General features: G+C 39.9%; 1 protein-coding gene across 2 annotated transcripts; it reads left to right on the plus strand.

The window, feature by feature from the left end:
* Window positions 1-149: 149 nt before the first annotated feature.
* On the plus strand, window positions 150-21,343 carry LOC119654250 (lysosomal-associated transmembrane protein 4B). 2 transcript variants are annotated; one of them, XM_038059493.1, is made up of 5 exons: window positions 150-288; window positions 533-660; window positions 18,584-18,767; window positions 18,831-18,969; window positions 19,037-21,343. In XM_038059493.1, exons 2-5 carry the CDS (start codon window positions 553-555, stop codon window positions 19,680-19,682), a joined length of 1,077 nt encoding a protein of 358 aa, XP_037915421.1. In that variant the 5' UTR covers window positions 150-288; window positions 533-552; the 3' UTR covers window positions 19,683-21,343. The 2 variants fall into 2 exon arrangements, with proteins under 2 accessions (XP_037915421.1, XP_037915422.1); XM_038059494.1 differs by having other exon boundaries at window positions 18,584-18,758.
* The last annotated feature ends 3,816 nt before the right edge of the window (window positions 21,344-25,159 follow it).

Consider the following 25,159-nt stretch of genomic DNA (forward strand, 5'->3'; position numbering starts at 1 on the left):
TCCTTATATTGGTTGTCACCATAGTGAATCCCAGCAGACTTTTTTTCTAAATTTTTAGGGTATTCTCGCAAACTCGGAGATTTCTGAAATCTTGCCAAGCACATTTTGAGCACCACTGCTTACTAACTCGACATATTTCGAGTCTCGTTACCCAACTCTCCACTCGGCCGTCATTTCTCCGACAGTAAGAAAAAGTTTCCAATCAGACAGAAAATCTATTTGGCCGCTTGGTTTTGTGTAAAATTTCGCAAATTTTTACCTTCGCGTGTGAACAACGAAAAACTCAAAGTAAGTAGTCCCCGGGTACGCTTCTTTCGGGCCATCGCAAGACAAACTCCAGAAAACTTCCGAGCCACAAACAAACGCAGGAAATCAGATGACGGAGTGTCACTCGTCCCAGATAGCAATTTGTGATTTGCGTTTTTCCTTGTGGCTCGGAAAAACTTGTTTTGCCCGTAGATGCAAGTTTAAAGTGATCAGTTGCATGGTGATGTGGTTTTTGGCTCTGTGTGACCGATTTTTCTCATTGCAGTACGACGCATTTTGCATGAGATGCTAAGAATTCGCGTCAAAATGGGGCCACCGCGAAGCAAAGAGTGGACCTGCTGTTTTGGCCTCCACGTTCACACCGCAACTATAATGATCGGCCTTTGGCACCTGGTAAGTAAACAATTGAATTACCGAATTATGAGTCCCATCGACACATCCCCATATGTTGCGGCAATTGCACGAGATAAGCCGCCTGCCAAACTTTCAACCCGGACAAATGAACGGCGACCAATTGTTGAGTAATTGTATAATAGAAAATTCCCAGTCGTTATCAACAACATCAGTTTATGTAAACATTGGCCACGACTGCGAGTGAGCCACTTCTGGCCGAAAATCACGGTCGGCCTACTGCACTGTGAGCTTGGACAGCAGACGAGAGGAAAGATGTTGGCTCGTCACCCATGAACGAACTAAGGCCACGAATCTTGTTATGCTTGAATTTCGCTTTCGTTTGACACAGACTCACTCGATTAGTGAAGCTTTTCACTGCTCGGGTGGTGATATTGGCATTGCATTTCCCATAATCGGGGGATATTCAGTTCGAACGTAAGCAAATCGTATTTGCCGGATGTGCTTGGATGCATACTCGGTTCGGGTTACGAAGCTGATTAGCATGGAGTACCGCTATAAAATATTGTTACTTTTCAAACGAAATATCAGAGATTTACGACTCATGCATGGAATTCTTAGTTTATCGGTCTTTCATTCACTAGACCTGCAAAAATTCTAAATAATTTATATTACATGGAAAAGTCAAAAACCTCCGCTTGCAATCTGCAATCAGATTGAAAACTGAGAAGAAGTAGCGAAACAATTCCGGTTATTTCTTGTGTTTGGTTTTTGTCCCAGAAATCTACAGTTCTCATCTTGTCTACAGCAAGTTATTCGGAGATTCCAAAATGATCCGTGAGTCATTGATGTGGTCAACACAGGAGGAACATGAACGGAAGCGAACCTTATCTCTGTGGGTCATGCTTTTGAAATGCATTATTTTTCCCATCATGCACAAGGCGATTGCATTTCTTTGGAATTTTAATCATCATCCTTTTCATCCTCTCTCTGGGAGAGATCTTAGATTCCCAAGATGCCGTATGAGTGGAGGAAGCAGTTCTGCAAAAACTACATTCGCAACGATGATAACAGCATTAACTATAAAAAACCAGCTAAAGTACCTCATTTAACACCGACAAATAATAAGGTTCGTCTCAAATTTGCTAGATCGTGGATGAAATGTGAAGAAGAATGGAAGGCAGTCATTTTTTTCGGATGAGAAGAACTTCTTCCATTTTGGCACGATCTAAAAAAAATTAAGCTCCTAGAATGACTGGTTTTGGGGGCATTTTCTTTTCCCGGTAACCTTCGACAGGGAATCATACCAACGAAAATTAACTCAGTAATTTATACTGAGCTTCTGGAAGCCATTTTGATGCCGCATTTAGATGAAAATAATAACATTGGTTGGAATTTCCAACAATTTTTTTGGATAGCAAAATGGAACATTTTAATTGTGAACATAATAGTCATCTGCTTTTTTGTTGTGAGTAGCTTTTTAGTGTTTCGGGGGCAAATTTTCCTCACATTTAGCAAGACTGCTATTGGTGAGTAAAATAGTGCTGACATTTTTGGGGCACGTTTGTATCGACGCAGCAAACTGATTGAATCGGGAAAGGTCACATTTCCCACTACTAGTCAGGGCGCCTTTGTTACGCACATCCAAAAGACAACAACTAAATCTATTGCTGATGAAAAAGTGGCCAATCTGACTGCTCACCTAGTGAATTGCAACCCAAAAGACCTTACGGCAAACGTTGCGCTCGAACAAAGGACCACCAATGACGAGGTAAAGGAAGCTGCAGCTGAATCCACAAACCTCCCACCATTATCAGTACGATCGCCAAGACTGTGTTTTTGCATCACATGTTCGAGATTCGCTTTCCAGAGTACAGAAGCACATTGCCGCAAGAAGGGAGTACTACTCTCTAGAGATCCATTATCTTGCTTTGCTTAGGCCTAGAATGGGAATTCTAGCTCGAGTTGGAAAAAGCGAGCATTCTGAAGACGCTATATACAATTGTCCAGGAGCGTGCGCACATTCCAGAAAACAATCATAGTCCGTTTTCTGTAGCCAAAGGTGTTCGGCGTGACATTTCGATGGCAATAACATTTTAAAATTTGCGGGTTGCTAGCCCACAAATTTCTATCTCTCTTTTTTACGACAAGCAGGGAGAATTTGATTATATTCTTAAGCCCCAACTCAAAGGGCGATCTTATAGCTTCCTACTTCAAAATTATGAGGCTTCATTTCAGTAATCTCGCGGCCAATTCATTTCACTTCCTGGACTGCTAGCAATTTCCATCGGCAGCTACTGACTTGCTGAAGGAAACTTTTAACAGCACCAGTCCTGTTAAGTTATCTAACATTTCAGGATCCAAAAACATGGTCAGTTGTTCATTTGGGCGGCTCCATTTTAATTTGGAGCTTTCGCATGTGGAGGCTGAAAATAGATTTGCTAGCAGAGCTGTAGATATTTATTTGCATCCGACCTTTCTCGGAATTGATGTTACTTTATCACCCCGGGGCTTAAACTTTTAGTGTTAGATTACACATATGCTTCTCCATGTGACTTTTGTGTTTAATTACACATAAACTTCTCCATGTGACCTAAAGAACGAAACAGGATCACATTCCTTACGCACTAAAATTTTCATCTGAGAATGCACAACACATTTTAGAAAATTTAAATAAAACACTCGATTTGCTAAGTTTTCATACAACTTATGCTATTTCGATTTCTATTACATTTTTGGCTTCCTTTCCTTGGCTACCCAACAAAATATTCCTACGCTTGCATTCAATATATATTGAAGACGCAGCTATTACCTTCATGGTCAATAAATATGGCAATATTCCATCATTTGTGCTTTTTGGATGCAAGCATACATGCTTACAATTCAAAGCACTCGGGGAAAATAAGTGTCTATTTATGAAGTGGGTACGTTGAATGGGAGGTCCCCATACATGTAAAAGGGGTGTGTCAAATTTTTTTTCACCAAATATAGTCATGTGGGGTTTCAAATGAAAGGTCTCGATTAGTACTTTTCGAAGCCGGTATTAGTTTCGAGATTTGTTAAAAAGGCGGGGAGTGGGAGGGGGGCAAAGTGATGACTTCTTTAACGGACCCATTCTCAGAAACTACCCAACCGAAAAATCATGAAGCTGCCTCTATACGGTTCCCAGGCCTCAAAATACTCTCCATATCGATATCTGTTCAAATTAAGTTAATAATAGTATATTACCACATTTTTGGAAAAGTTGAGTAAAAACCCCCCTTAAGTTTATCTCAGAGTTATAAAAGTTGGTAGTAGTATAAAATATAATATGAGGCATATTATCTCCAAGTTTCATCAAAATCATACTATTAGTAACAAAGTTACAGTAGCTCAAAGTTGTCTTCACCATATAAATTTACAACCCGAACTACTAAATCTGATATCCTAGATGCATATTTTTAACGGACTACGTACAAATGGGATAGTTCTACACTCAAATATACTCACACAAGAAGCAAACAAAACTTTTCATACCTGAAGCGCCCAGCTTCCGGTTTCTCGACTTGTTCTGAAATGTATGCATTTCCCTAATTAAATGTTCCGATGCTACTGCGCTACCTAGTGTCCTCCACATCTTTCTTTCATTGAATAGCGGCTGGGACATTTAGGGGAGCTCCATTTTAAATCTATGCGGGCACCATCCATGTGTTGTAAAAATTTAAGTGGGATTGCAGTCAATTTATACGGGCCTGATCTGTATTTAGACAGGGATTCTGAGAATCCGACTGTCGGTTCAACGACCGGTCTCAATCGATTGCTCAATTTTTCTCGGGCAGAGAGAGTTGAGAAGCTCTCAAATTATCATTGTGTGCAGCAAAAAACCGTTGTTTTTTACCAATAGCTCATCGCAAATGCGCATCATCTTATCAACCAAAATGTCGAACGGCATCATTTAAGCAATGGTGCATGTTGCATGATCCAAGCGTTCCTGAAGATATAACAACAAGCAGGAAAAACGAATTGCAGTTGCCTAAATTTGTGGCTGCATAGACCAGTATTAAATGCATTTGGTTATAAGCAGCGTACGTGAGTCTCCCCCAGGGTATAATCTATACTATGGCCATACTGATCTTGGATGCCTTTGCGTAAACATGTTCTAGAAGAAGCTTTATGTTCAGCCTAGCGTTTATCATCACTGCAAGGCATTTGATAGTTGCCTTTGATGTGATGCTGTGGCTTTCTATTCTATGCGAGCAGATGTATCTTCTAGGCGCCTTGTAAACAGTGCCACTTTTGTTTCTTTCTGCCTGTGTACAAGTCCAACATTTTTCAGCCATTCCTTAGTACCTGAGTACGACCCTAAATCCGCGATATGTTCTCCCTACACTCGTTGCTAGGGTTATCGACTATTGCAGATTCGTCAGCAACCGCAATTGAGAAACTTGATTACGACTATATATGATATACCAAAATAGAGGTTCCGACACGAAAAGGTGTAAGATATTCTCGAAGAGTGGCTCTTGCTTCCGCCATCTGTAGTATACCAGAATCTTCTTTCTTTGATAATTGTTGATAAGCGTAAACAAAAACAGCTTCTGAATTCCACCAACTCGAGCATTAGATTGCTTACACAGTTCGTAAATATCTACTCGTCTCAATCGCAACTAACTCACAATAAGTGAGAGCTGTGTGTAGACTGTCTCGTCTACCGAGTGACTGCTCTACTTAACCCTTTTCCAATTAGCTAAAAGTTAGCTTGTAAAAGGAAGCAATTAAAAGTTCTAATTCTAGGCAATAGGCAAGTGACTGGAAGTAATTAGTACGGCCACAGCACTCCCCTGCCAGTGATTGAGTGCAAAGAAATTACCATAATTCAGCTGGCCGTGTAGTGACGCCAGCTGTGGGTGTGTGGTGGTGTACGAAATTGCTAAAGGCTTGCCTCGTAACAATCAGCAAATCTAACTCGCTTGTTGGATTACCGAAATGGTTTCTCTTCTGCTTGGAGGAGGAACCTCTCCGAATGTAATACGGTTAGGAACCATGGTGAAGTGTTCTTTCCACTTCTTCAGTTGTTCATCATCGTGGATGAGAAGTCAACCATTGACACCCTTCACAAGACCATCGAAAGATTTGCGATCATATGTCATCTCTTTCGTGATGCAGTATACATTTCTGAAATTATTCTGATCTGTGGCATCTTCCGCTTCCTTGGCCAACGGAATAGGAAATTCTCTTTCTTCGCTCAGTATCAGAGTTCGAGCGCGTAACGCTCGCCATCACTCGCAGCGGGCAGCAGAGCCTTCAACCCTTTCCGTTCATCAGATCCTATGACGTCCTTCGGAACGTGGCTAACGACCTGTGTAGCACCCGAGAAAAGAGTGGCCCAATGCTCATCAAAGTTCTCAGGCGCGTTACTCCTGTAGTTCGCCTCTTGTTACGTACATCCAACGGGCAACTCTTAAAATCTACTGCTGATCGCGAAGTGGTCGATCTGATTGCTCGTGTGGCATCGGCCAATTGAAACCTAACTGACCTTATGGCAGGCTCTGTGCTCGAACATTGTGCCGCCAATGACGAGCCAGTGGAACAGACTAAAACTGGATATGAAAGAACGTTTCTGATGAACCTTGTTTCTATTGCCCTATTTTCAATTTATCTCATGCATAACAGTGTACATATGTACATATAAAGTAAAGTACGTATATTAAATACTGCTTGTTCAATGTACAAATATATCTATCTGAAATAGGCACTACCCGCAAATTTCATTAGCATGTATATATACCTACATATACACATACGTTTGTCTGGAGTGGTTGATATTAATATATAAATGATTAAAAAACTAAAACGAAATGTTTCTATGCGACTTCCCAGTCACGTGAGCTCACTTTGTTATGGTATTGATGTTATGATGACGTCATACAATGCACGAAATTCCCACAATGTACAAGTTTCATCTTCGATAACTTCGTTAGTAATATTGGGTTTCCTTCAAACTTCCCAAAGTTATGCCTTATGTTATCCCTTATGCAAGTGCCAAATTTCTAAAATATGCTGAGATACTATTATTAATTTTATTTATGCAGATATCGGAACGGGATGTATTTTGAGATCTAGATTTCGTTTAGATACACTACTGTGTTTTTCCAGACTTTTCGGTTTGATAGGTTCAGAGAACGAAACCTGTTACACTTTTTGAGGATCTTTTTTTGAGCCGCCACTCCCCTACGTTTCACTCGATATCAAATATGGGGCCAGCTTAGAAAAGTACTACCCTTTCCTTTGATACCCCACATGGCTACATTCATTAATAAAAAAAAATTGTACCCTCCATTCACATGTATGGGGAGCCCCTCTTAAACTCAACAAAAATGGCGCTGTATTTAAAGGGAACAACAGACCACACACTCTCATCGCAACAATCGATTCAGCCGTTTCCGAATAAATCGAGTGTGACAGACAGACATCGACCTGATTCTAATAAGGATTTGTTTCACACAAAAATGGCAACGGCAACCTAGACAATACTGCTCAATCCGGTTGACTGTTCCGACTTCAACAAAGATATCTTGAGGCACTTCTCAAAGAAGATCGCCAAACAACATGAAAATTAGCAGAAAAGATAAGCTTTGCTCAAAAGTTTGGAGCTTGGGTGCCAGACATTTTGAAGGATCTGAAGTGGAAAAGTCGTCGTGAAAGGACAGATCAAAATCTTGCCCGACATTATGCATCAGTCACATGACCACAAGCTGCAGTTTTTGTACCGAGTTGCCAGTGGGGATGACAAGTAGTGCCTTTACATATACATGAGGCAAAGGAAAGAATGGACCGCACCAGGAGAGACGCCAATGCCCTGAGTAAGGAAAGGTGTTTATCCCTAGAAGTATTCAGGAAGAAAGGGGTGGTCGATGTGGTGGTCAAGTCATCGGATCGGTCAACGGATTAGCACATTTTTGCTCGTTATTAAATTTAATTGAAAGCATGAACTTTGCCAAAGCCTCAAAAATTGGCTTATCCACTCCATGCAGGATTTTTTGTGAAACGGTATTATTTTCGTTGAAATATTGGTCAGATCGTAAACAACGACGGTGATTGATTAGTTTGTTCATTTAATTGTTTTTTCTTCAAATGAATAAATGTAAATCCGGATAATTCGTATGCTTAAGGGACTGATGTTTTGGTACGAATTATCGGGAGAACAAGATAACAAAAATTTAGTCTTAGGATCGGTAAATTTGTACACGTTTCACATTCTTATCAATTTACTGTTCTTTGATCTGAATATATGACAACGTTGTCCTTCATTAAGCGCTAAGTTATTGTTGTTTCATTATTTATATAAACATTGCAGTATTCCTAGATATATTTTGCTCGTCAACGAAAATAAGGAATATGTGATGCGTCAGTTTGACTAATCACTAAACTTGATCTCTTCATATCTACATTTGCATTTTTCCACTATGATTCGTAACAAAATAATCTGTTTAATGTGGGTGAGTTTTAGGCTTTCACTATGTTTGTCGTGTGTTGGTCTATTATGATCCGTAAAGGGTTTTTGCGGTTGAATGCAGGGCGTAAAGCGACTCTGGTAATTTGTTTGTTTATCACTTGATAAAACACTCGATTGTTCTTCTTTCATGAATATTCTTTCACTTTTATGAGAAAGAAAAATCATTGCATTTTATCAACCGTACTGCATTCTCAATGACGCATCTTTTTAAGGTTTTATGTGAAACAACGCTCGCATCTTTTTAAGGTTTTGTGTAAAACAATACATGCGAAAGGGGGTGTAATTTTTTTATCAGATAATATGGTCATGGTGGTATCAAATGGAAGGGCTCGATTGGTACTTTTTAAAAATGATCTTATTTCTGATATTGATTGAGAGCTCAAAATGTGTACCCCAAAAAAAGCCGAAAAATATGAAAACAATTAGGATGATGCATCTATATGAAGTCTAGTCCTCAAAGTGGATCCCGTTCCGATATCTACTCAAAGAAAATTAATAATAGTATATTACTGTTTTATATATTTACCGGGAAATCACCTTAAATTTATCCTGGAAGTACATTAATATCGTCTATAATATGGGAAATAATTGTGAAAAGTTTGAATAAAATCCAACTATTATTAGCAAAGTTATATAAAGTGAACTTATGTGAACGGTCGGGTTCATAGTTTGTATATCAGTGTCAATCACTGGAGACAGGCATGCAAATGAAGATTGTGGGTAGTACCAGGGGTATTTAATTTACATACAAATGTGTATGTTTTTGTGCACGGAGTGAACTGGAAATTCGTAAAGATGCATTAGATCAATTTAGATTCGTACACCTATAATATATCTACTTAGCGTGAATAATTTAGAATAAACGAGGAACCTTGAAAATTCTGAAAACGCAGCACTGGCGGTTATGCTTTAACTTTTTTCTCTTCCTTGAATCGATAGAAGGAGAAACTCTCTCTAGATTATAATGGACCACACTTCGGGAATGATAATGAACCCAAAGAAACTTTTGAAGATGTAAACAAAACGGTGAGTTGCCTTAGAGACTCCCAATAAGGCAATTGGCAAGTTATACATAATTCAGGGTTTTGCGGTTACACGTGCATCCGAGAACGTATTTCATCGGAGGAGATTTTATTTTTAGCCTTCGGGTTTGACTCTCGACAAAGTCACCAAAGATTGGGCAACCACCACCGACCGCACAATATGGTTTCCGATTAGTTTTACGACGAGCTAGTATTATCCGTAATTTGATGCAGCTGGGAAATTCAGTCCTGTACCAGCCCGAAAATATTTCCTTTCAAAAATCCTTTATTTTTTTCATTTGGCTTGTAAATAGGACACTGGTGTGTGAATTTTTATCTGACTGTAATGGGGTAGCAAATTAATTTAACCGTGTTCGCCTAGAATTGAATATTTTGCCTGTGTTTTCAAAAGAACTTTCAATATGAGTCTAAGCTAGGCTAAAGCTAAATTTTTGTTAGGGATAAACTAATCGCGGTTGTCCACCTGTTGCCATTTTCGGTCATGCTGCTCCCAGGGCAGAGGTGATGCAGCATCTATTCAGTTGCCTCTGCCCTGGACGAAACCGTTAGTCTTTTTTCTTTTTGTATGCTTGGGTGCTATGCTCCAAACGAGGGGTCTGTGGACCAAAAAACATGGGAGTAAATTGCTCTCCATTTAGTCCGGTCCAACATCAAGTGGATGTGGACTTAGGATCCCTCATATCCCAAACAAAAAGATTGAAATGTAGCTCCATTATCGGCTGTGTATTGTGAGGAAGGTCTATGTGGACCCCAATCTCCTTTTCATAGTTTTCTCCATAATTGGTTTTGCAATTCCTGGATCCGAAGCTACCAATTTATCGTAGGAAGGTCCTTGCTGATCCACCGCCCCATCGGAGGTGCGAGAAGACGTGTTCGTGTTGATTATCTGTTAGGGGATATAAGGATCTTCTGTTAAAGGTCGCTCCCGAAGAACATATTGCGGTATAAAAGTTCTCATATGTGAAGTTAACCACGTGCATGACGAATCGAAAGGCAGGCATTAGTACTGAGGTCCGAACAAATTTTCAGATGTTAATTTCGCACTTGGGAACGACCCTTTTCAAAGACGAAACCTGACGATACCCGTTCTACAAGGAATTCAGCCACCCTGGAGGTGGCCCTCTGCCTCTAAATTTGATGCATTTCACACATTCCCTGATCCACTTTTTAGTGCGTTGTTGCAATACCGAAATATAATATTTTTTTTCGAATTAGTGTCATAACAAGAACTATTCCGCAATGGTCATTCCCATGTACTTGGCTAATCAGCAGGTCTGACAAATGACACTATGATGATAGGATACTTCTGATTATGAGGAATGAGGGCTTGAGTCAGTCGTTCTTCAACTTTCAGGAACTGCTATTCATTTCGATAAAACAAGGAGCATGTCTAACCTATGAGACTCACTGACTCTTAAACAGGATCGTCTGATGACATTTAATTACCGCATGTTCAGTCTGCAGCACCTCCAGAACTGCTAAAGACTCTGAAATCCTCGTTCTCGACCTTAAACACCAAGAAATCGTATTCAAAAACCGCCTCAATCGCAATCGGATAAAAAACTCTACTGGCTTCTGGTTTACTGTGGTCGCAGGACCTACTGTAGTTTCGACTACGAGGTATCCTTAGGAGTTCTTCCTTGAAAAAAAGGAGTATTCGTGAATCAGAACTCATAATTCACAAAATTCTGCGGTTGTACATCCCCAGAGGCGAAGTGGTAAATTTCGAGAGGGCTAGAACTTTGTGAATAACTGACACCTTACGCTTCACCTTCTGGTTCCAGATCCACGTGAGAGCTACTTCTGAATCAGTACAAGCAGCAAACTTTCTCCGATATAATTCCGTCAACAGAACCACGCTCTTTAATTACAATTTCTTGAAATTCAACGGCATATGTATATTGGACTTTAAACAGTCAATTTTTAAATTTTATTGACCTGAGAAATTATAACAAACTGTAAAACTAATATTATTCTAGATAATTTTTGGAAAAATTATCTTTGTTCTAGTTTGACGGACAACAAAAACGCAATATACGATTTTCAGTTTTCCATCAATTAGTAATACAAAACAACTTGAAAACTTGAATAAACAAAACAGGAAAAAATTAATCTGTAGACCTGAACAGCGAAAATATTTAGACATTTGCCATGTAGTTCCAAAAACGAAATTAAGTTTTTATTCGAATTTACACTGGTTTGCTCCATACGTATTCTGTTTATTTTGGGGGTTGAGTTAACGTTCCCATTAATAGCGTTTTGCGGTTCTATATTACCTTTTCAGTGGGTTTATGAATTTGTCCTTGAATTGATTTGTTGGTCATTTATTGTACAACCTGAATTTGTGAAATATTTTAACACCGTGGGGGAGATAAGTTCAAATTTAAAGATCATTCTAGTGTGATGTTTTTTTTTCAACTCCATTTCTGGGCCATCTCAGAAATTCAATGGTGTTGCAGTACCATAGAAAAAAAATTCTCCTAAAAATTGGAAGAATATCGGCACAAATTGCAAAAATTCAAATGTATGTGAATTCATGTTGCCAATAATACCGCTTCATGTCGGTAGACTAAATATAGAAGGGCTTTATTGCTAATTCGTTCGTAAGCAAAGCTTCATGAAAAATCATTGAGTGCAGATTCACCGGTTGTTTATTTTTTTTTTACTTTCTAATTACTTTGTTCGTTGGTATTTTTAAAAAAAGACGGACTATAAATATATTTGGACCGATGCTACGACGCTGTAGAAATATTAAATAAATTATTTTTCATTTATGATATTTTGAAAACAAGATAAAAATATTTACTGTATTTGCCGTATGTTTACAACGATCGTGCACGTGATCTATACTTTAACTTAAGTTCTTTGTAGCATGTCATTTAATATTTTGTTCTGCTCATGGTACTTGTTCTAACGAACATTACACTAGTGAGGGTTAAACCGGGAGCTGAATGTACTTGCTAATAATATTGAACCCCTAGTGTATGAAGTTTACTATTATCAATACAGTACTTTCCAGAGTAAATTCTAACAAATTTGTTACTTCCATTGAACCACAGGACTCCAGGTGCGCGTGATATAAAATCCAACCAATTCGGCTGTAATTCCATCGACTACTAGCGACGTGTGGTTTTTAAGCCGATGAATTGCTGACTGACTGTTTCTTCCCTGCTGGGTGGTAGCAGCATTTGGCCCTCGTCTTCAGTTGGCGGGACATCCAACTCACCGATATTTTGGTTGTTGAGCAGTTCATCAAAGTACTCAACCACCGCTCCAATATGCCCATATGGTCGGAAATCAGATTACCCCATTTGTTTCGGCAGAATGAACATCGGGATGTACAAGGCTCCATCCTGCTAACTTGTTGGTGAAACTTTCGCGTCTAGTGCAGTTGCTCCCTGTACTTTTCGAGGTCACCTGTTCTCCCAGGCTCCCTTTGTCTGTCTGTGAAGTCGCTTCTCAACTCGACGGAATTTCTGATAAGTGTCTGCATTCATTGCCGAATCAATCGTCCCGCCTTTTTTGATGACTGAGACCAAGTATATTTGTGATTGTATCAATGATAACATTCTTCAAGTGGTTATGAAAATCATTTGTTGATGTTTTATCTCCAGGACCTCTGCTAGCCGCGGTTATTCCGACTTCTATTTCTCCCTTATAGGTGTTACGGGGCGCTTTGTTTTGGATAACTTTAGTATTCACTTTCACCAGATTCTGAAGGGGGATTCTAGGCGACGTTGTAATTCGAGCACGGAGCACTATGTCAACGAGATAGTGATTAACATTTATAATGGACTCCTATATGCTTTGACATTCATCAACACGTGGTAATTTTGGTTGAAAGGGGTCCAATATGGAGAGGTCCACGTTTGTTTGTGGACCGGTTCCGCTCAAAACAAGTTTTTATTAGAGTTTTTTTGTAATCAATGGTCCTCACTCGGCTGTTAAAATCTCCAAGTATGATTTTGATATTATACTTGGAGCAGGCTTCGAGGGTCCGCTCTATCGCCTCATAGAAAGCATCCTTCTCCGGCTCTGTAGAGGCATCTGAGGCGTGAACGTCAATGAGGCTAATATTTCGAAATTTGCCTCACAAACGCAGTTTTCGTTGCCGGGCCCGCTGTTGTCGAATCCGTCTAGTCCGAGGCTAATTTCATGGCTCCTTATCTTCGATTTTCCGTATTTGATTGTCCACCCTACCCAACCCCCAATCTAAAGGACCACCTGGTAAAATTTGTCCCGTTTTTAAGTGCAGGAGATTTGCCTTCACTCTTCTTCGTCTGCAGTTTTTCATTAAGAAAGAACTCTCACCACATGGATGTGGAGATAGGGCTCTACTAAACTGTTGGTATTGGTTCAGCAGGCGTTTCCCAGGTTTTATGCTTCATCACGTTTCACCCTGGTGCCTGTACTATATACCTTTGATCGCCTTGCGGATAGATAGATTGCGACAAAATTGCATTATTAAGTCTGCATCGTTAGTAAATATCGCCAACAGTGTGGAGAGTTGACAGTGAAGAATGCGGCATTCAAAAAAAAGGAGACGATGAAACGACAAATAACACTTGCAATCCATAATAATGCCATAGAGGTAAACACAAGTCATTTCGGAGGCTTACAAAATGTTTGTGCTAAATGAGACAGTGCGAAATGCAATGAGGCAATTGGAACGAGAACTGGTGAAGGTGCAATCAATTCATACAAACGTTGATGGTAAAACATAAATTTTCCATCAAAAATAGGCTGAATTAACTCAAATCTTTTTATTTCTTATACCACAAACCAAAAGCCGCCACTCATTAAGATTCGAAAGTTCCAATTGTTAGGCCTTCTGTATTACAGGAGAGGTTCTGACGGCAGTTCAAAAACAAGTTGCAAACGACCCTCTGAAAACACCGAAATATATTGGCTTCACCAACGAGTAATTACCAAGCTGTTTGATTCGATACCTAAAATAAAGTCAGACATAAAAACCGCAAAGACAGCCTTATTTCCCAAAAACATATAATAAAACTACAGAAATTGAACAAAAAAGTCGGAAAAATTGAATATAACAAACTGTTAGTCGTAGAATTGAAACAACAGCTGTTTCAACGCCAACTAAAAGATGTTTTAATTCCCCATTTGAGAGACGAGGAGGGAGAGTCACTACAGTCTGGCCGTGTTTGGTATTTCAACTATTACATTTTGCTTTCGCCAACAATTTACGATTAGATTTTGCAAAGTGTGGATACTTCCCGACGACGGTATCGACGCTTCCCAAAATGCTAGCTTGCTTCAATTTCAAATGGGTTAAGCACGTTAAGATGGCCGCACTCTTGGGAGCACTTCTCTTTTCTCTACGGCACTGTGCTATTTTATTCTAGTAAGTCTGTCGAAAGTAAACGTAAATCCGGTATCGGATTAATGGTTACCGCATCCGCTAAAAGTGCCTTTTGTCCCGGGAACAGACAATATTAACAATGAGATTTCGGTCCAGAGTCAGAAACATCTCAATAATTTAGTATTAGGCATCGACGGATGCGTAAAAGCCCCCTTTTCTATAAACAACCCAACGTAGTCGAGAAGAGGTTTCCTAAAGAGGGCATTGCGATCGTGAGACCTTGCATGCCATGTTGTACATTGTTTGTAGTCAAACAGAGTTTGGCATAAGGTCAGTTGGGTCTCAACTAATCGGGAACGTTTATGTTGTGGCCATAACTTGGGGCAAGCGGCTGCCTTCGCTTGGATATCGCATGCGCATTCGCTGCCAAGGATAGAGAGCTTCGACGACCCCCGGAGCTCAACGGTGCTTACCGGATCGGACTTTCGTTCGACAATGGAAGAACTATCTTGCTGACAGCAAAACATCTTGCATGGCTCGCCGAAAAATATTGATGTACACTGGACCACCATCAAAAGCGCTTTTCTCTCCGGTGCAAGTGAATTTGTTGGCCACGCCCGAAGTGACCCCATAAGGTGGGATATAAAAGCGTAGGGAACTGAAGGCTCTTATTATCCCTGCAAGTGGAGGCGAACGTGATTATTGCGCTAGTCATGAAACCAGAAGCTGCCTCAAATAATAACAATTTTTCTACCGTATACCGCTTCACGGAAGAACTTGTTCTGTGAGGGGCGTTAACATTAGACTCCTCATTCATGACGATGAGCAGCGTAAGAGGGGAAGGGAACATTTCACCACGGTTTTCAACCGTGTAATATGTGGTGAAGTCCGATCTCTTTTGGTGGATGAAATGAGTATACAGACTACTTCTCCAAACAAAAGAGAAGATCTTGACCATTAATGCGGGGCAAGCCCACTGGGCTTAATGACCTCCTGTGGAACGGTTCATCGCAATTCCGGCTGCATATGCAGAGCTGCTTCTTCCATTATTCATAAATCCTGGGGATCTAAATTCGTTCTCTGTGAGTGAAAAAGAGTTATGATCATCATGATTCCAAAGAAGGGAATCCGTCTTGAGTACAGAAATTGAATTATTTGTGTGCTTTTTGCCGTCGCAAAGACATTGACTAATGACTGGAATGCATTGAGACCATCTCGAAAGCTTAATCAACAGAGCAGGCTGATACCTGCTCTAAGTCCTGCTGCATTGATCACATCAACAACTCGCGGATCATTTTGAGGCAGTGTGCGGAGTTCAGGTCACTGCTTCATCTGCTCTTCGTCGATTTCAAGAAGGCTTTCAACAGCGTGAACAAGGAGAGTATTTGGAATGGTATACACAGGAGGGTCATTCCGGAAAAGCTAATAACTATTATTAGAGCGACATATAATAGGGCAAAACAGCAGGTAATGCCACGAAGTTAAACTTCTGCGAAATTTGAAGTTCAAAATGAAGCGCGGCAAGGTTGTATTATGTCGTCGATGCTATTTTTTCTTCTAAGTGTAATTCCGCGGTGTTCCTAGCGATAAATTTAATCGAAATAATTAAGACTTGTTTTGGCTTTTCGCTAGTATTATTTATTATACTTGTAAATACTAATATTCCGGGAACCATTTGTTTCCTTTATCAGTGCACAAGGACTTTCAAATAATATTCTTTATTGTTATCGGTGATGTTCTCCACGCTGATCATGAAATCTTTCCTCAAACACCTAAAATACACTGATGACATCTGTTTGCTCTCTTACCGAGACATGGACCTTGGACAAATGACTGGATTTCGAATGCGAGGCAAACAGGATCGGAACGTGTACGTGTGTACGTGTACGAATTTCAATTCGGAAGAACTCATCTTGCAATCCAGTGAGATACCCATTTTTCGGCACTTGTTGCAGACTCGAAACGCAAGTTAGCTAATACGTGGACTACCGAATGAAACAAATGGTAGTCTGATGGGGCAATGCCTGTTGAATACGGCGTGTAGGGGAATACCTCCCAGCCGAGTATTCGCAGTGTTTTCTGGACCGCTTTTACGGCCTTGCATAACAGATACGGTCCTTCTATTCTGGTCGTTTTTCTTCCAGCGCCTGTTTCAGACGGAATAGTTACTGAAGGCAAAAGTCTGCCGTCTCCGTTTGACCAGATTTCAAAATCTCGTGGCAGATCACTCCTTTTTGGTCCCATCAGATACACAGCACCGCCTTTGGTTGGGATGATGATCTCAAGCCTCGTGAAACCCATGATTTTTTGCGCTTCGGATTGATGTGGTAGATCCACTTTTCGTTACTCATTGCAATCCAATGTAGGAAGACTTGCAGACGACTTCCTTTCTTTCTGATTCTTTCCATGGCTTTTAGGTGGTATGCAATAGATGATCGATCGACCGCCAATACGTCAACAAGTTGCTGTTGCACTTAACAGGAATCTGCATCCAATACTGCTTGCAATTTTGTATCTTTGAACTTTTTCGGTCGCCTATAGTCTTTGCCTTCTACGCTGAAATCATTATCTTTGAATCGCTGAAACCACTTTTGGAGCATTATCGTCGTGTGTTTTTACAAGCAGTCGATGCAATTCCGACGCACATTTCTTCAAGAAAAAATAATGCAGCAACACTGCTCGTAAATGACGTTTTAAACACACAAAGCTTAACATTTTCAACACGGTACAAACACATGTGTTGACTCGATAAAGAAATAAAGTCGACTGCGTTAGATAATTGACGCATAGGCCTTTAGGATGCAGTATTGCCACATGTAAGGTTTCAACTGGTTACAAACACATTGCCATCTATCCCCAACGCGAACAGTTATTCTAACACACCTAATAACATCGTTTCTGCTAGTGGTCGCAATGGAGCTTAATGCCACCCAATGCATTAAGAGCGGTAGATCCGCCTTGGCTATTTTGTATAATATTTGGAAATGCAGATACTTCAACATCAAATTGAGGTTCTTCCATGCCAATGTTCTCTATTTATTGTTATATAGAAGCAGGACGAGTAAAGTGACCACCATTGTTACTCAAAAACTTTTCTTTGCCGCGTTATCGGTGTTCTACGGCCTGAGAAAATTTCAAACGATAACCAATTAGGTCATCCATCAATACACCAATTAGCAATAAGTGTATTGATTAAAGGCCACAAGTGGCAGTGGATCGATCACATTTTAAGAAAGGGCCACAAAAGCATTGCTGTACTGAAGAAGGGCACAACTGGTGGAATGCACATCTGGATTTAATAAAATTGTACCCCGTCGTAGGAAAACTAAAGTATTTTTCTTTTGTATATATTAAGGCGTCGATAAAATTGGCAACTTAATACTGATGTTTTCGGGAAGACCTTTGGAAAAGTAAACCGCATTGTCAGACCGGGAACCATGAGACATAAACACATTTAGTGGGCAATCGTTTGTTAGTCCTCTGTTTATTCTTTTATGGAGTAAGGGACCTTCACACAGCCTCTTCGTTTTTAATATTATTTTTCCAGCAGTTTATTTTCAATGAGAGGGAACCGCTTATTTCAGTCCTTATTTATTTTGAAGATGTACCCACTATTGAGGCTACAAGATCAAATTAAAGATAGGGTCGGATATATTCCTAAAACTACTTCACACTGAGAACAAATACCCAAAAACCATTAAAAATCAATAAATCTGGATAGCTATCAACAAAAAAAAATAAACATTCAATTTTTATTACCGCACTCCGCTTTTTATTGAATTTATTTACCAATGCAAACAGAACCGCGATCATTCAAGTAAAGCATATCCTTTATGAACAACTGACCACGCTCGTTAGTATGCTTTCATAGTTTTGCATATCTTAACTATTTAATGCAGCAAATGTAACATGTGGTTTTAAACTTTTGGCCGTAGATGATTACGTCTGGACCCTCGTACTTTCCTTTCGTTTCCTTCCTTCTTAGCTCGCAAAACTATGTCATTAGTCATTGTAGAGTATGTAATTTTAAAAAAACGGCTATAACATTATAATTCTCCATTTTGCAAATGGCTTTTATTTTATTATCGAACTGTCTTTTTCCAGTTTCTTAACATTTTGGCCCTGAGCCTGTTGGCAGTTATCATCCGAAACCCAGAAATGATGCAAGAATTGGAAAGCAGCTATGATGATTCTGTTGATCATGACGCACCAGCATTACCAACACCTTTAAGTAAAATCGATCCACCGTATGCATACCGCGACCATTCTCTCAATTATCGTAAGTACAGTATGTAACTGATTCTCGTAATTTAACTACAAATAGAAGTACAATGGCTAAATCAAATTGCAGACAATGTTGATATGGGAGGCTTAGTCTGCATTTGTATGATAGCGATAACGCTGATGATGATTTATGGCGCTGTTAAAGGAAAACCGTCACACCTGTTGCCATTCTTTTGCCTTCAATTATTTGATTTTGCAATAACAACGTGAGTATAATATAATTGTCAAACAAACTGTGAGCAATTAACTTATTACAAAATGTGGCATTTCTAGTCTTACTGCTGCTGGATATCTTTGCTACCTTCAATCTGTTCACCGTTTGATTGCTGAAAGCCATAGGCTGCCCTGGCGGGAAAAACTATTGCAATTATCTCCTGATGCGCTCATTATGGTAGTACTGATTGCTTTTGTCAGTATTGTCCTTCTGAAAGCCTACGCCATTGGAATTGTATGGCGTTGTTACAAATACCTTACAATGCGCCAACATAACCTACGCTCTATGCTACCTTACATTATTCCGCATGTATCACCCACTTCGAATGGCCAAGAGCGGGACTATTCCACTCTGCTTCCGGACTATGAAGAAGCAATTGCTCAAAGCATGAAACAACAGCCGCCACCATCTTATCAAACTGCTGTCTCCAATGTTCAAGTTGAAAATCCTCCAGATTCTGTAAGGTTGCCTAACTCATCAGACGAGACTAATGAAAGTGGGTCGCCAGCAAGGACTGCACCAGCAGGAGTGGCAAACAATAATGATGATCAGGATGATACTCCCCCTCCGCCCCCGTACAGTGCTGCAATGTCACCCACACATTCTTCTGATGGAAGAACAACAGAAACTTCATCCGTTCCAGGTAACATAACGTCGCAGCAACAGCCATCGCCACGCAACAATACCAATGAGAGTACAGCTTAAATTTTTTTGTTAATGTGGAGCAAAAAGACTAACAAATCAATTTTTCTTTGAAATGATTTTTTCTTATTATTGTCGTTCAAAAATAGTATTTTTATCGTTATTTGCTTATTTTCTAATTATTTTTATACATATAATGTGAGTATTAGATTCTCTTCCGTGGTAGTTTTAGCGTAAAATCACGATGAAAGTGGACTCTTCGCCTTGTGAGAGGAGAGGAGGAGGCGGATTAGGATATAAGGAAAACAAGTGGAGAGAGTATTGCGTGTTGGATGAAAGCGTTCCTTGGAAAACACCAACAAATTTTTGAAGTGTGAGCTCGGGAGTGGCACAATGTGTCGAGTTGGTGACTTTGTGATTTTATAAAAATGGGATTAGCTTATAGAGTATCGCTCAGCAGAAAGTAACAGAGTTCATCTTAACTACGATACCAAAATTTTTTTACAATTTTCGAATTGGCCTGGTGTAAAGTCGAGTGTCTTGTTGCTACTCCCCGCCCCGACATAATGTAGCTCACCCAGCCAAATGCAATTTTTGAATAAAAACGTTTCAAATTATTAACCACATTCTCTTGCTCAAATTTATCTCTCATCACAATGTACTGTCAGCAAAATTGAGTTCCTTCGAAATTCTAACAAAGTAATCAAATTACAATAATCCTGTATATAGTCAATTAACATCAATAATATTTATGGAAAGTAAGGAATTTGTATTGACAAATACCGAATACAGTTAGTTGAAAATTTTATTCACAACAAACCAAGTAAAGATCCACATGCGCATGCTATAACGTTTACAGCTATTTCGAAGGCATAAAAATAGGAAGTTATTGTTAAAGTTGTATTTCATTTATCTATTTATTATCTTGTCGCTTTCACCACCGGTCGGCTCAGACTCCCTATTGCACAACGAACAAAATTACACAAGTCCAGTAAAAACACCATTTGACGGCGTTTTCCATCCAACTGAATCTCAACTGTGCACACAATACTGGAGGAAACACACATTCTCAATCCAACAGAATTTTCCACGAATTCGTTTTAGTAGACTCGATATTTGCTTTTTTTTTTATTTTTAGCGTTACACGTATTTCCATCGCATGATTTCAGACACTTTCCACAAATTCTGTTATTTACACAAATGAAAAGCTGCTGGCATTGACAAATCGTTTGGAATGCTCTCAAATAATTCTTCTAATACGTATACTAATATGCCTAACCGAAAAAATTGACTAAAATTCAATATATGGAAAAATATTTTAAAAGAATCGAAATGAAAACGTTTCAAATGAGAAATTTGATAAGAATGACGATAATGCAAGCAAAGAGAACATGGAGAGACAACATAAAGATGAAAAGAACAGAACAGCAGACATTTGATGAGAAGAAAAATAATTTTTAAATGTGATAGATAAGATTTTATATAGGTAAGCCACAAAAAGTAATATAAAGAAAATTATAAAGTAACCGACGTAATAAACTTGGAAATCAACCTGAAGACATGATAAACTGAAAAAAGGATGATATTTGAATATTACAATATTATTGGACGTTAATATATTATTAATAAATAAATGAGACAGATGAGAAATTTAATTATTATTAATATGAATATTTAAGAATAACATATTTCCGAAAAATAAAGCACCTATTGTAGTGTTCAAATTTTGTGTTGAGTTTTTGCACTATTCCCGAGAGTCGAGAACTGCTCCTGTGACGTTATCATTTGTATTATTTATTTGTAGCAATATTGTCAAGGCACGTCACAATGCGTCCTAAAAGAACTATTGTGCCTTCTTACTGGTTATAGTATACCTACAAACTATATTATGTCGTTTAAACCTATACCCGACAGAAACTTTATTATGTTTCATGCTTTCCAGTGTTTCAACCAACTAACATCAAGGGACTGACCGTACAAATTACGGGAGTACAAAATAAAGAAAATTAGCTCTAGAGACCAGCAATTTTTTACGAATTAGCCGGAATAACGAATAATCGAGATACCAATTATCGAAATGTGGGTTTTAAGTATTCAGGTGCGCGAACCGAGTGAACGTTTAGCCTGCAGTGACCAGTGAGTATTCCCACTGTGATCCAGAGGCTCTTCTTGGTATGAGGTTTAAACAATCTTTCGAGCACTCTGGACCATTCCATTCCTGGTAAATTCGCCCAGTAAAGTTCCCTCAACCGTTCCTCTTCATTTCTCAATGTAGCCATGAACCCATTTCCGACTCCACAGAATGGCTCTGGCCCGTATAGCAGCGTCGCTGTTTCTTTACTGGTCAGTTCATCCGCTGCCTCATTGCCTTCTAACACAATGTGGCCTGGAACTCTTTAAGTATCCAGACTTTATTCAACGAGACAAGCGTATTTAATCTATTAAGTCATTTCCATTCCAGTTTGAAATTTACTTGGGACATAAGTGCCTTAATAGACACTTGGCTATCGGCTAGAATTGTTGCTGAAACTTATTTCAATTTTTTTATCGTAACGAAACCATGCCATCATATTATCCCTGGGTATCAGTAATTTGAGATGCCGCCTAGGAATCAATTTTCCTTCGATTTAGGCACTACCGGACATTTTGAAGATCGCCCTCCTTGCCTGCATCTGTATGTGCAAATGGAGAGGAGTCAATCCCAGGGGTACCTTTAGGAACGCAGTCGGGCAAGTTTGCATTGTCTCACTGATACACACGCAATCCCGTCTTTCAAATTTGTGTAACTCCCTGGCTGTTGTGCCCATGCCGCCTCATAGTTAATCATTGGCCTAACTATTGCAGCATTTTCGGAGTGCATCCCCATTTTTCCCCTGCTATGAACCCGCAAGTCATCAGAGTCGTACCTTTACGACATATGTTTTTAACATGTGTCTTCCAGACTTCTCTGCGGTTACTCGTTTCACCTCCATGCCATCCTAGATCTCAGGTGATATAGCTTGTACTTCCTAGTGAATGGTACTATATTGGGCTTGGTTGGATTTATGCGCAGTCCCGCCTTCCGGCACTAGTTACTAGTGATTCGCAGTCCGGTTTTGATTTTGTCAAATAGAATATCTTCATATTTGCCCCTATACATTAATCATTATCATGGGAAGAACCACCCGAGACAGATGAAGGCAGTTTGTAGCCTTCATCCAGATCGAGCAGGCGGCGTGAGATCTTGGGCTGCACATCAATGAAGGCAAGACAAAGTATATGGTGGCAAAGTCAGCACCGAAAACCAACCAACCAACAACATCAAACTGCACTGGCCAAACGGGAAGAATAAAGATGGGAGAACACAACTTTGAGACCGTTGATAATTTCTCCTATCTTGGGTCGAAAATCACAACCAATAAGAGCTACGCTGATGAAATCCGCGCACGGTTGTTGTCAGCCAACAGAGCCTATTTTAGCTTACAAAAACTGTTCCGCACGAAACGTCTCACCATAGAGTCAAAGCTCTTACTGTACAAGACTATGATCATGCCAGTCCTCACGTATTCCTCGGAAACTTGGGTTCTTAGCAAGAAGAATTCCGAACTTTTGGCCGCGTTCGAGAGAAGAATCCTCCGAAGAATTTTTGGCCATCTACATGAGGATGCTCGATTCCGTAGCCTACATAACGGCGAAATCTATGAGCGATACCATGACGTTGGTTGGGTCATTTAATCCGTATGGATGAGGATGATTCAGTTCGGAAAGTCTATAAGGGCAATATCTATGGTAGAAAAAGAAGACGAAGCAGACCCTGCCTAAGATGGAGCGATAGCGTAGTTCAGGACGCCAGACAGCTTTTAGGAATATCGAATTGGTGGAACTCGGCGCAAAACCGGGATGTCTGGAGTTCCTTATTAAGGCAGGCCTAGACCGGATACCGATTGTTGCGCCGTTGATGATGATGATGATAGATTAATTAAATCTCATCAGCCTAACCCTGGACCTGTATTCCACTGTGTGTTATTTCTAGGGGTTTACCAATTACCATGCTCGACATTAACGGTGAAACTACCCCACCTTGTGAACAACCTTGAGTAGTGTTCATGAAAATTAAATTTATCCCTACTCTCTAACAATCTGCCCATCCAGAAGACCAAGATGTTTCCCACTCCCTTGCGAATTAGAGCATCTCGTATCTCTATGTACGACGTGCTATCGAATGCTCCTTCGATATCGAAAAACGCATACTTCTTTTGTTTCTATGGCATCCTGAGATTGCACATTAGAACGTTCGTTCTAATATAGTTGTCTATGAGCTTCCCACCGTCTTAAGTACGCACGGTGTCAAATAGATTGATCTGAAAGCTTTAGGTCGAATCCCCTTGGTATAAACCCCAAAACTATGCTGTGCTTTGTACTTTTTTTGAACCCTTTCGAAGCTGTAAAAATGTAACAAAATTGGAATCAAAATTTTCAAAAACTGGCTCGGGAAGTCATAGAGAAACGTTCACTGAAAAACTGAAAAAAGTGGAGTAAATTCGATAAATATTTCTAATAGAAGTGAAGCCACCTAATGCCGAGAAAGATGCCTTCTGGCAACTTCTCGATGAAAAGACTTGTCACGTGCCTGCTGACGATTACATAATCATTGCCGGCGACCTTAATGGTCATGTGGGTGAAAAGGCAGACGGTAACAGGTGCCATGGGGGAAAGGGGTTCGGAACGCGCAATGAAGGTGGCGAGCGTATAATCGATTTTGCGGACACCCATGACCTTGTACTTATGAATACATGGTTCATCAAACGATTGTCTCATCTTCCCACATTTTATAGTGGGAACAATAAAACGCAAATCGACTATATTCTCATAAGACGCCAGCATTTTACCACCGTCACTGATTGCAAAGTCGTTCCCTATGAGATCATCGCACCTCAACATCGGCCGTTGATTGCTGTCCTGCGAATTAAGCCACCGATAAAACACCGTGAGGAACGCAGTGGCCCGCGACGCATTAAATGGTGGCGATTTGGTGAGAAGAAACGGTCTCACTCATACGATTGCCAACCATTACGAATGTGGAAGAATCATGGAACCAAATGAAAGCACGATCCACAAAGCAGCCTCTGCAACCCTCGAGATACTTGGCTTTGGAATGATGATGTTGAAATGAAGGTCCGTGAAAAGAAAGGAATCTACCACAAATTTCTCGACGATAAAACGCCTGCTAATTGGCAAAGTTATAAGAATGCCAGCCATGAAGCAAAGAAAATGGTCGCTATCACCCGAGCGATCCATTACAAAAATCTTTACGATAAACTGGACACTCGGGATGACGAGAGAGATCTGTATCGACTTGCTAAAAGCCGTAATGAACACTTCTGTTGTGTTAATGACAAGAACGGTACTTTGCTTACCAACCGTCGAGCCGCAACGGATAGATGGCGAGAATACTTCGAGCAGATTTCAACTGAAGAATTTGCTCATCCTCCACTTCCACAATCATTGCCGACATTTGGAGCAGTTCCACCAGTCAGCGCAACTGAAGTCGAGGAGGCAAT

The sequence above is a fragment of the Hermetia illucens genome, chromosome 4, assembly GCF_905115235.1.
Source record: "Hermetia illucens chromosome 4, iHerIll2.2.curated.20191125, whole genome shotgun sequence".
Classification (NCBI taxonomy): domain Eukaryota; kingdom Metazoa; phylum Arthropoda; class Insecta; order Diptera; family Stratiomyidae; genus Hermetia; species Hermetia illucens.